Source organism: Lytechinus pictus, chromosome 2 (genome assembly GCF_037042905.1).
Source record: "Lytechinus pictus isolate F3 Inbred chromosome 2, Lp3.0, whole genome shotgun sequence".
In the NCBI taxonomy this organism is placed as follows: domain Eukaryota; kingdom Metazoa; phylum Echinodermata; class Echinoidea; order Temnopleuroida; family Toxopneustidae; genus Lytechinus; species Lytechinus pictus.
The window spans coordinates 60,427,699-60,438,362 of NC_087246.1; the positions used below are offsets into that span (position 1 = coordinate 60,427,699).

Sequence of the window (10,664 nt, forward strand, 5' to 3'; positions counted from 1 at the left end):
TAATAAGAGGTTAATGTAGCTGTAGATACATGTACATGATCCTTGCAATGGAAATGTATTCCATTTATCAAATATGCATTCCAATGATCTGAATACATGTTGATTAATTGGTATAGTCTTTTGGCGTGGCCTACTTCAATGTTATTACCCCGATTATGACTTATTTGGATAGATCGGTTCCGTTAATTTATATTTTCAGTATTTAAGCAGCCAATTCATTTTCAACTTTATTCGTTGGAATGTTATTACCCGATTCATTATTTAAACAACGTACGTATAGGGATTTAGACCGGGTAATCTATCGAAGATTGAATCGTCCAATGTATAAGTATTTATATTTTTAAATTCATTACTGATTATGCTGATCGACAGGCGTCACAAAACAGCGACAACAACAATTTTGACTAAGGATGTATTTGATAAGAAGATTTGCTAACAACGAAAGTGACTAATAATTCATGTCTCAGTTGAAAGTAAATCAAGGAGAGATTGTTTCTACAAAAATTAATGATATAGTATAGTTGAAATGATTTTTGGTTTTATTGTAATTATTTTGGGGCGGGTTGGATAGCGGTATTTCGTAGTAGTAGTAGTAGTAGTAGTATATTAATAGTAGAAGTACTAGTAGTAGTCCTGGGGCTGCTGGTGGTGGTGGTCCGTAGTAGTAGTAGTAGTAGAAGTAGTAGTAAAAGTAGGAGTAGCCGTATAGAAGTGAGACTATACATGTAGTTGAATTTTCTACAGTCATTCATCATAATATGCCACATGATGCCAAATGACACGAAAATTATGCATTCTACCAGTATGCCCGTATTCCCATGCATAAGTTTGTCTGACCTTTGGGGAATATACGCATATAACAGTATTTTTTTATTGCGAGATATCGTTTAAGTGTAGGTTCTTTTGCAGTGAAAATGGTTCATGAAAATATAAATTTATTCATCTTTACTGAACGTCTTGAATCCGTGGGTAATAAATGCATCACATCCATAGGCGGCGGAAGCGGGGGGGGGGGGGGGGACGGGGGGACAGGTCCCCCCCTAAATTTGAGGTGGGGGGACGGTCCCCCCTTAATTTTTAGTTGATAACTTTTTTTTTTTTTTTTTTTTTTTTTTTTGCTTGTCAATTTTTTACCTGTGTCCATCACATAATTTTAGGTGGACCCCCCAAAATTTTTTTTTATGGCTTCCGCCGCCAATGATCACACCCCCAACATCATGATCATATGATTCTTCCCATTTTGGGGGTTGGACAGAGTGGGCCAGACAAAAATATTCCCTTCAGTTTAGAAGTTGCCTTGTCTGAGGTATGAACATGAAATCTTTTATTTATTGATATGTCTTGATATTGTTATTCTCCCCATATATTTGATATCATTTTCATGTGGATGCTTGCATGCATGACTGACTACGAGACAGTTGCGCGTAGTTGCTGGGTGTAGAACGATACAAAGTGTGCAAAATAACTTCTGTGAGCGCAGAAAGAAACCTAACCATCCATATACACACACACGTACATACATATACACACCACAAATCCACGTCACATCACCTCTCCCACAAACACACCACCGTCCACACACCCACACACGCGGGTGAAGGGCTCAACATAACTGTCCAATTCGAAATAAAAAAAATCATTTTTTTTTAAACATAATTATAAAAATACGACCGTAAGTCTTGTCCATTGTTGATCAACGAAAAACATGAGGGGAAATGTAAATGACGTGTTTAGGATGCGTGCATGTGTGTGGTGTGTGGTGGAGGTGCCGTGGCCGAATGGCCTAAGGTGCGCGGGCGCGGCGCTTGATTGGAGATCCGAGGATCGGGGGTTCGATTCCTGCCACGACACTTATGCCCTTGAGCAAAGCATTTTATCCTCATTGCTGTTTTATCGTGTATCAAATAAATGAAAATTATATATGCAAGGTGAAGTGTAATGTGAAAGGAAGGGTGGTGGTATGCGCATGTGTGTGCGTGTGCGTGCGTGCGTGCGTGTGTGTGTGTGTGTGTGTGTGTGTGTGTTGAACGATGGGTGGGAATCTTCTGCGATCACGTAATTCTTTTTTTTTTCATTGTTTTTAAATGTTTAACCCGTAACTGAGATTTTACGACCTTCCGGATACCTTCTGTGTCGTAGGCAGTCATGCATGCAAAGATCCAGATGCTAATGGTACTACAATATGCTGGGATACTAACTCTATCAGGACCACTAGCGTACCTACGGGGGGGGGGGGGCAGGGGGGCACTCTGCCCCCCCCCCCCTGACGAGCCACAACCCATACAAAATACATGTCACTGCCCCCCCTGACGAGCTTGAAAGACCTTTTATGCCCCCCCCCCCCTGACGAGCTTGAAGACCTTTTTTTTTTTTTTTTTGGCGGCCGATTTTGCCCCCCCCTGTGGAAAATCCTAGGTACGCCACTGATCAGGACGTATCAGAAATTGTTATATTTAATAGTGTTAGCGATTGCACTTTATGTAATCATGAACAATACCCCTTTCACAAACCCATCCTCCAATTATCCGCCTCAGAGTAATGCGGATAATTTAATAAAAATTGCATTCACAAACTCCGAAAATAATCCGCACTATTCTTTACGAGCGCCCGATCTGAAAAAGGCGGATAATTGTCATGACAACTGCACACACCCCCTCCGATGGGGTTGTATTGGAAAAGGGTGGCCTTGTGACCGCACCATGGCAATTATCCGCATTACTTTGGAAATGCGTTCATAAAGTCAAAATCTGATCCCGATGCCGCTATTATGCGGATAATTGCACCATCGAAATAATGCGGATAACTCTGGTCCCGCTCCGATTTTACGACCAAATTATGTGGATATTATCCGCATAATTGGGTTTATGAAAGGGGTCAAGATAATAAATACTCGAATCAAGAATACAGAACAAGCGTAATATGTGATGGGAGAAAATACACGAACGTGTGACATTCAAGAATCTATTGCTTTCATGAGATTTGAAGCCTAATGAAGCCTAATGAGCATTAGCGTGGATACTAGGGCTGAAGCACCCCCAAGATTTACCAGAGGGTATGCTGCGTGTATCATTCACCTTAGACAGGACCCCTTGGGTATGCTGAATAGCAGAAATGTAACCAAATCACCATCATTTTGTCGTGCAACCCTTTATTTTTTTGGATTGACACAATTTTTCCTGACCCAAATCCTCTACATTTTAAACAACCAAAAAAGGGTGGAGTGACAAAGAACTGCAAATTGATTCATGTAGTTTTCAATTTCTAAAGAAGTGCTTGTCAATTTTTTTACCTCTGTCCATCCCAAAATTTCAGGTGGACACCCCCCCTTCATTTTTTGGCTTCCGCCGCCAATGCTTTGGTGGTGACCTGTGATACTGCAAGTTTTATTGGAAGTTGAAAGGTGATTTGGGTTGAAAATGGATAATTAGTATTACTTCCAATTTCATTTAATCACAAAACGTGGATAGTAAATGACGAAATATATATCAAAATAATACATGAAATTGGGCAAAATGTAGTATGATGTTTCAAAATATGAAAAAAAAACCTCAGACTTTGACCGTTAATCAACATTATGCGATATTCTATACACTTCCACATTACAAAAATATTTTGATTGTTTTTCTCATCAATCTCTTTTCTCTATGCTATTTCTATTTATACCCATCAGAGCGCATATAGGCCTATTTGATAAAAGCCATTCATCAAATTTGCGTGCCATCAATTTGATGATATCCAACTATTGAACACACAAGCAGAGACGTTTTACGTGTAACATATACGCGATACTCTTTCTCATGATGGCGAGAAACCTGCTTGAGGATTCAACCGACCCTTGGAAATATGCCATTATTTCAAGTAAGTTCTTACTATTTTTCATCGATGGCGGGATAAGCAAGTCGTTTGGAGTCCTACTCCCCGATGTCGTCGACCGATACGACAGCGACTTCAAGACTGTTGCCTTCGTTTTGGGTCTACCGAGTACGATGATGTACTTCACTGGTCAGTACTTTGAACATTAACATTTTTAACTTTATACATTGTATATCATAGAAGTCACTTGGATTACAAGATTCGGTATTCAAACAATATGTATATTTCATTAAATTCATGCAGTCCGGAAGCTATATTTATCTCTAACATTTAAATGAATAAAGGTAGGCCTATGTGATGTATATATATAAACTCCTCCAAAAAAGTTTGGAAATCTGAGTTTAGCCATTATTTCCTCCCAACTCCCAATTTTACACAATGCTTATTTGATACCTTTCAAAGGATCATTTAATTTTCTTTAATATGATACCCTACATGATATGATTATGATTCGCATGGAGGTGCAGTGCTTTGAAATGTGGGGCAAGGTCAAAATTCAAAAGTTGCAAAATGACACAATATTGAAAGTCACTGTTCTATTTTTATCAGTGGTGATGAGCGAGTTCTCAGCGATTTCTTTCGTTTTCATGCACCTTAACATTGACATTAACATAGATTCAAACACACCTCTGCACAAGCAAACACATAACATGCATGGGTATTTTAAACCACAACTCAAACCATTTTATCTCACAGATCTCCATATTAATGTTGATATTAAGTTTTTATTTTGAACCGTATTGAAAGCTACTATCAAGGTTCAGTGATATTGATTAAAATCTGACCTTCCATCCTTACCAAAGGAAATGGACCATTCAATGCATATTTATCTGTGAAAATTTTCTTTTTCAACCATGGAATGTGCGAGAAAAAAAATCGAGGATTATGATTTTACGATAGGCAATACACAAATTTGTACAAATAAGTTTTAAAGAGACCCATTTTTGAGAAATTAAAACACACGTCAGAGGTTGCTTAATGTTTTCAAATGAAAATCCAATTTCTTAAATGAATCAACGTATGAAAAACTGTTAATTTCTCACTTCAATTTGGGAAGTTTAGAGTGTTAAACTTGATTCTCTCTTTTTGTAATCTTTACCACGGCTTTATATATCAGCTATATACGAGATGATGTAATCAATGCATATAAGTGACATGTTAGTAGAAACATTTACATTTTGCACATGGTGATTGTAAGACTGTGCACCATATTCGACTCACATGCGGGTGTTTAGTATGACGTCACGGATTTTTAATTATTGGTTATCTAAGATTGGTGAATACAATGATTACAATATACATATAAAAAAAATATGAATAATGTTTGTACAAAAGCAAATTAACCTTGTTTTTACAATGATCTTTTGGAGCCATAAGTTAAGATATATTGGTTTATTTGGAGTAAAAAAAAACATTGATAATGAAATTATTTGGAATAACAGTAACATAATATAAAAAAAAGTATTTTCCTGTCTATTGGTTGAATAAGCTGTTTAAGAAAAATTATCTACTCAATGTGAAAAAAGTGAAAGAATTTTGATTTCATTAAAAATGGAATACAAATAACTCTAGATTCTTTACCCACAAGAAAGATATATTCATTGTTGTGTACAGAGGTACCTGAAGAACCAATCATTGTAGCTTTTTTGGTCTAATCTTTTCTCATTACCAGTTTCCTTTAACTTGAATCATGTATTTTACTTCAGTTGCATCCGAATGTATATAACACCATGAGACGATTTCGTTTTAATTTTTTGAACAAGACTTTACCCTAAAAATATAATTTATTTAAGTGGCATGTGGTAAATAACAACAGCAATTGTGGGGAAGTTGAAACCACTTTTAGTTGTATTGTAAACATGTTCGATTATCTTGGAAGATTATAATTTTTTTTTATCATTATCAAGATCATCATATCTATAGACAAAAATACGTTAATTGTTGGTTATGATTTGCAAAATTTCAGCAGTGTTATATATGTGTAATCTATATTGTGTTTGAGTGGACTTTTTTTGTGTTGTGATAAATGTTATTTATCGAAATTATATTAAAAGCATATTCAAAGATAAAAATATGATGCAAATTCTTTAGTTGTTGAATCAAGCTTACAATGATCGTTTATTTAGAAAGTGTATGGGACTAAACAAAAAAAGCAAGTTTGTAAATTGAGACAATGTGATTATTAAATTGAGTTACAGGAAAAAAATGGAAAAGGTGTCAGGGATTTCATTCCTCGGAGCGATGTCATTTTAAAGATCAAAATATTCATTTTCCATTTTATAGGTTATTCAAATGCTTCAAGCTTGAGACTAATTTTTGATCAAGTCTTTTGGAAGGCCTTTTTTCCAAGAGCATAAATACATTCGTGTTTATTGTATTTCAAAAGTTCAACAAAACTTTAATCGATAATTTTTTAATGATTTTTCTAGCCCCCATCACTATATTCTTGATGAAGATAATGACTCTCAGGACCATGGCGATGATCGGTGGTTTGTTATGTGCCTTACCAACCATCTGTGCTTCATGGGCTCCATCCATATATATACTCGGAATGATGCTAGCTGTAACAGGTATGTTTTTCTTCTTTCAAGCACATTTTGCATTAATTTTCAAATTATTTTGAATTTGACGTTTGGATTGGTAAAACTGTTTAAAATTGATAAAACTCGGGCCGGAACAACCACAATTCAGCAAACGTGCAGAACAAAATTGTCAAAATTACCAATGTGATTTTTTTTTCAACCACACACAAACCCGCGCACACGTGCTACCCCACTCACATACACCCACACACACTTTCTAAATCGCGGCCCTTAATACGAGATTAGCTTCGATGTGAGGCCGGTGAAAGAAGAATCCACACTTCACTTCACTAACCCTATGGTCTACTCTGATTTAGTCTAATGCCATTCCGTCCATCAACATTTTGTCTAACAACCATCTGGTCCAAGAACCATTTGGTCCAATTATCACTTCGTCTAATCACCCTTTCGTCTCAAAGCCAATCTGATTTAATATCCATTTCATTTTTATTCATTTTGCACAATCCTTAGTCCAATTAGACCAAATGGTATATGGACTAAATGACTATTGGACCGACTGCTTATTAAGCGAAATAGTGAGTGGACGAATTGGTAATTAGACCATGTGGATAGTGGACGACCTGATGGTAGACCAAATGATAGTAGACGAGTTGGCAGTTGGACGAATTTGCATTAGACGTATTGGAAATAAACTATTATTCTAGGGTACATGGCACCGAAAATGTATCCATTCTGGTCGGTAAATTTGACAAGCAAATTAAACTTTTTATTTTAAGGTTTTCATCCTCACGACACGTAAAGTGGCGCTATCGTACTATATTTCCATTCTGTATTCCTGATCATTTTAATTTATTTTCATATCTTTAGGAGCAGCGCCTGGGGAAGGATTTTGTGGAAAAAAAGAGAGATAAAAACAGACTGGCAAATGCATTCCTCTTTATTTGTCTTTTTAGGTTTTGGCATGGCCCTCACCTATTTCCCGATAATGGTTTCCATGAATCTCTTCTTTACCAAATCTTTCATCTTTGCAAACGCCCTTACCCTCTTCGGGAGAACGTTCGGTGCTTTTCTTGTTCCTGTCATCACAGAGAGGTCTCTGGAGGTCTATGGATACCATGGCGGGTTTCTGATCCTGGGAGGTATTGCTTTACACACAGTGGTTTGTGGTGCAATCGTCAGACCACCTCAGGAAGGGAGACAGGATAACTTACACTCTTCTGACGACGCAGAAGGAGAGTCATTGATAAAAGTCCCGACATCAGAACAAACAGACAGAAGAGAGACGGCAACATTCTTGCAAAAGACAATCGAAGAAAAATCCAAGAAGGAAGAGAAGATGAGATCGTTGGGTGACCATGGTGACACTAGCCCCTGGTGCTCACGGAATTCATTTTTGGCCCAACTGAAATCTTTTATCTTCGTTCAGGAGCCCATGTACACCCTCGTCGCCCCATCAATGATCCTGCAATGTTTTGTACATGCTGCTTGGGTGCTGTTCCTTGTACCCCACGCAGAAGATGCGGGAATTAACCTATCCAATGCCGTCTTTCTCTCCAGTATAGCAGGCATTAGCGGTACATTTGGTCGCATCCTGTACTTAGTTCTCCTTCACTTTAAATTTGACAATACCATCATCTTCTGTTTTGCTTGCTTTACATGTGCGAGTTCATTTTTCCTCGACTTCGTGAGTTCGACCTATATTTTCCTTGCAGTAATGGCGTCCATTCAAGGTTTTACCATCTTTATATTTGATTGTTTACCACACGCGATGATGAAACTATCAGTTCGAGATCAAAAGAATATTCCTCGAGCTATTGCAGCAAATTCATTTTTATATGGCATAGGTTACCTATCGGGAGATGTGATATCAGGTAATTTTGTATACATTATAACCCTCGTCGTTTTTGTACATATTGCATTCAGCTGCTTGTAGACCAAAATAACCTATATATCAGCTGCTATAGATACTGGATTTTATGAAAATTTTGAAATTCCATCGACTTAATTGTCGAGATTGCGAAATACGATATCTCGCCAAATCTACATTTTAAACTTTGTATGTAAACATACAGGCGAGATACGTTACCAATGAAAAGTATAAAAAATCATCTCGCCATCTCGACGAATCAAAAGTTATATATATATATATATATATATATATATATATATACATATATACATAATATATATACATATATATATATATATATGCATGTATATATGTATATATGTATATATATATATATATATACATCTATGTTTGCCAACATGTTCTTTGATAGGGCATCCAAATTTCCTGTAGGCGTCTGTCTGTGTGTTTGTTCGTGAGCGACTGTGTGGGGTGTGTGTGTGTGTGTATAAATAACCAACTTAGGTGCCGTGGCCGAGTGGTCTAAGGCGCCTGGCTATACATAAAAAGTCCGGGGTTCGATCCCCGGCCGCGGCACCTATGCCTGTGAGCAAGGCATTTAATTTACAATGCTATTTTATCCTGCTTTCAAATAAATGGAAATGCTATAGGTGTTATTGGTAAATTGGTGTGCACTTGGTTAAAAAAAAAATTACTGAGCATCAAACCGCATAGTAAGCATGATGTAATACTGTAGGCGTACTAGAGTTGATGATTATCTCAATTAACCCATATAGAGTAATTAATGGGTTTTTGATAGACTCGATTTTTTTCAGAAATGATATGTAATCGTGAACCGTTTCTTTCTTTCAGGTTGTATCTATGACGTCACATCCTCGTTCAGGACGTTGTTTGTTGTGTACGGTGTGCTTCTCGTCATCACTACAATCAATCTGATGATATTCAAGCTGATTTATCGACAAAAATAAAATAAAAAGTCCACTCAAAATAAGTTAGGTTTTTAGTACTTAATTTGCATACGAGTCAGGATTTTGAATAAGATGATATGATTAATATTACGGAGGTTGGACTTTCATACAGCTGTGCGTCATTAAAAGTGATAGAATAGTAGCGGTAATAATGACCAATTAATCCGAAAATGACAAGGAACTTCTACAACGGGAACGTCACCAAACTATGTATATTGAGTTTAAAACTGTAATGCAATGAATCCTTGAAGAACCATAGAAGAAGTCGTGTTAATAGCTAAAAGGTTAAAAAGTTCAAAAACTAAGGTTAAGAAGATTAATAAAGGAGGGGTTTCATGAAGAACAAGAAGGTTAAAATTTCATGTCATCCAGGCGCTATTTTGTTACAAACTATGTCTAGCGAAACTTTTTGACTGACTACATTAGAACAAAAGGTGGCGGTAATGCAATAGATGCTACTTTACGGGTTGCACGGGCCTAATCACAACTGGCAGGCCATAGATATTCATTCAAGCAAACCCATTGCTCAATTTTTATATCTGATATTGATGATTGACAAAAATGAAGGAATATGACTGACAATCTAACACTGATTCTAGGGAGGGTACCTACTGAACTTACTTTTTCCAAATTGGAAAGATTAATGTAATACTATAGAACTATAGAACTATATTTTTACTGGCGGAAGAATTAGGGTCATTTTACTCTCTCAAGTGATGAATTTGGTCCCGTCAGGTGTAGTCTTCATAAATGCTGATTTATTTTTAAAATGAGCCGGTCGAGGTACCCTTTTCTGGTCAGATATGGAATGTCAGACATTTATCCTATTCACTGGTAGTAAACATTCAACCCTCGAATTTCCTCCTTATTTTTTATGAATTCTTCTTAAGTGCCACTTTAACACACGAGTCTATGGGAAATCAATTAGGCCTGTGAGCCCTACGGTCTACTACTACTTCTACTACTACTACTACTACTACTACTACTACAAAAACTACTGCTGATAGTTATGATGATTATAATTATAATAATAACAATGATAATGATAATAAAAATCACAATATATATAGATAACAATGGTAATAATAATAAAGCTAATATAAGCCTTCGATTTGTTCCACTTACATTGATATTACCCGTTACAAGTGGTTAATTGGTATTTCTGCTTTGTATGTTGAAAATTATTGATAAAGAAACCAATAAATTCAAATTTAAAGACACATTTTGCATTAAAATCTACGACAAATTTTCACCTCAGAGGAGATGTTGTAATCTTATGCTGCCGTTACAACAATTATATTGTAATTTATCTATTAAACCCAGTAGTCGTGGTGTTTTTTAGTACTGTCACTCGATTCCGACTTGAAAGTAAAAAGTCTGCGAGCGAGTGGCGCCGTCCAAAAAAAAAAT

At 36.5% G+C, this 10,664-nt stretch overlaps 1 protein-coding gene across 1 annotated transcript; it reads left to right on the top strand.

Annotated features, from left to right (window-relative positions):
- The first annotated feature begins 3,733 nt into the window (after positions 1 to 3,733).
- On the top strand, positions 3,734 to 10,653 carry LOC129270194 (monocarboxylate transporter 12-like). Its single transcript, XM_054907598.2, has 4 exons — positions 3,734 to 4,002; positions 6,303 to 6,443; positions 7,370 to 8,287; positions 9,139 to 10,653. The coding sequence occupies exons 1-4, from the start codon at positions 3,798 to 3,800 to the stop codon at positions 9,252 to 9,254; spliced, it is 1,380 nt and encodes a 459-aa protein (XP_054763573.2). The 5' UTR covers positions 3,734 to 3,797; the 3' UTR covers positions 9,255 to 10,653.
- Positions 10,654 to 10,664: the final 11 nt, after the last annotated feature.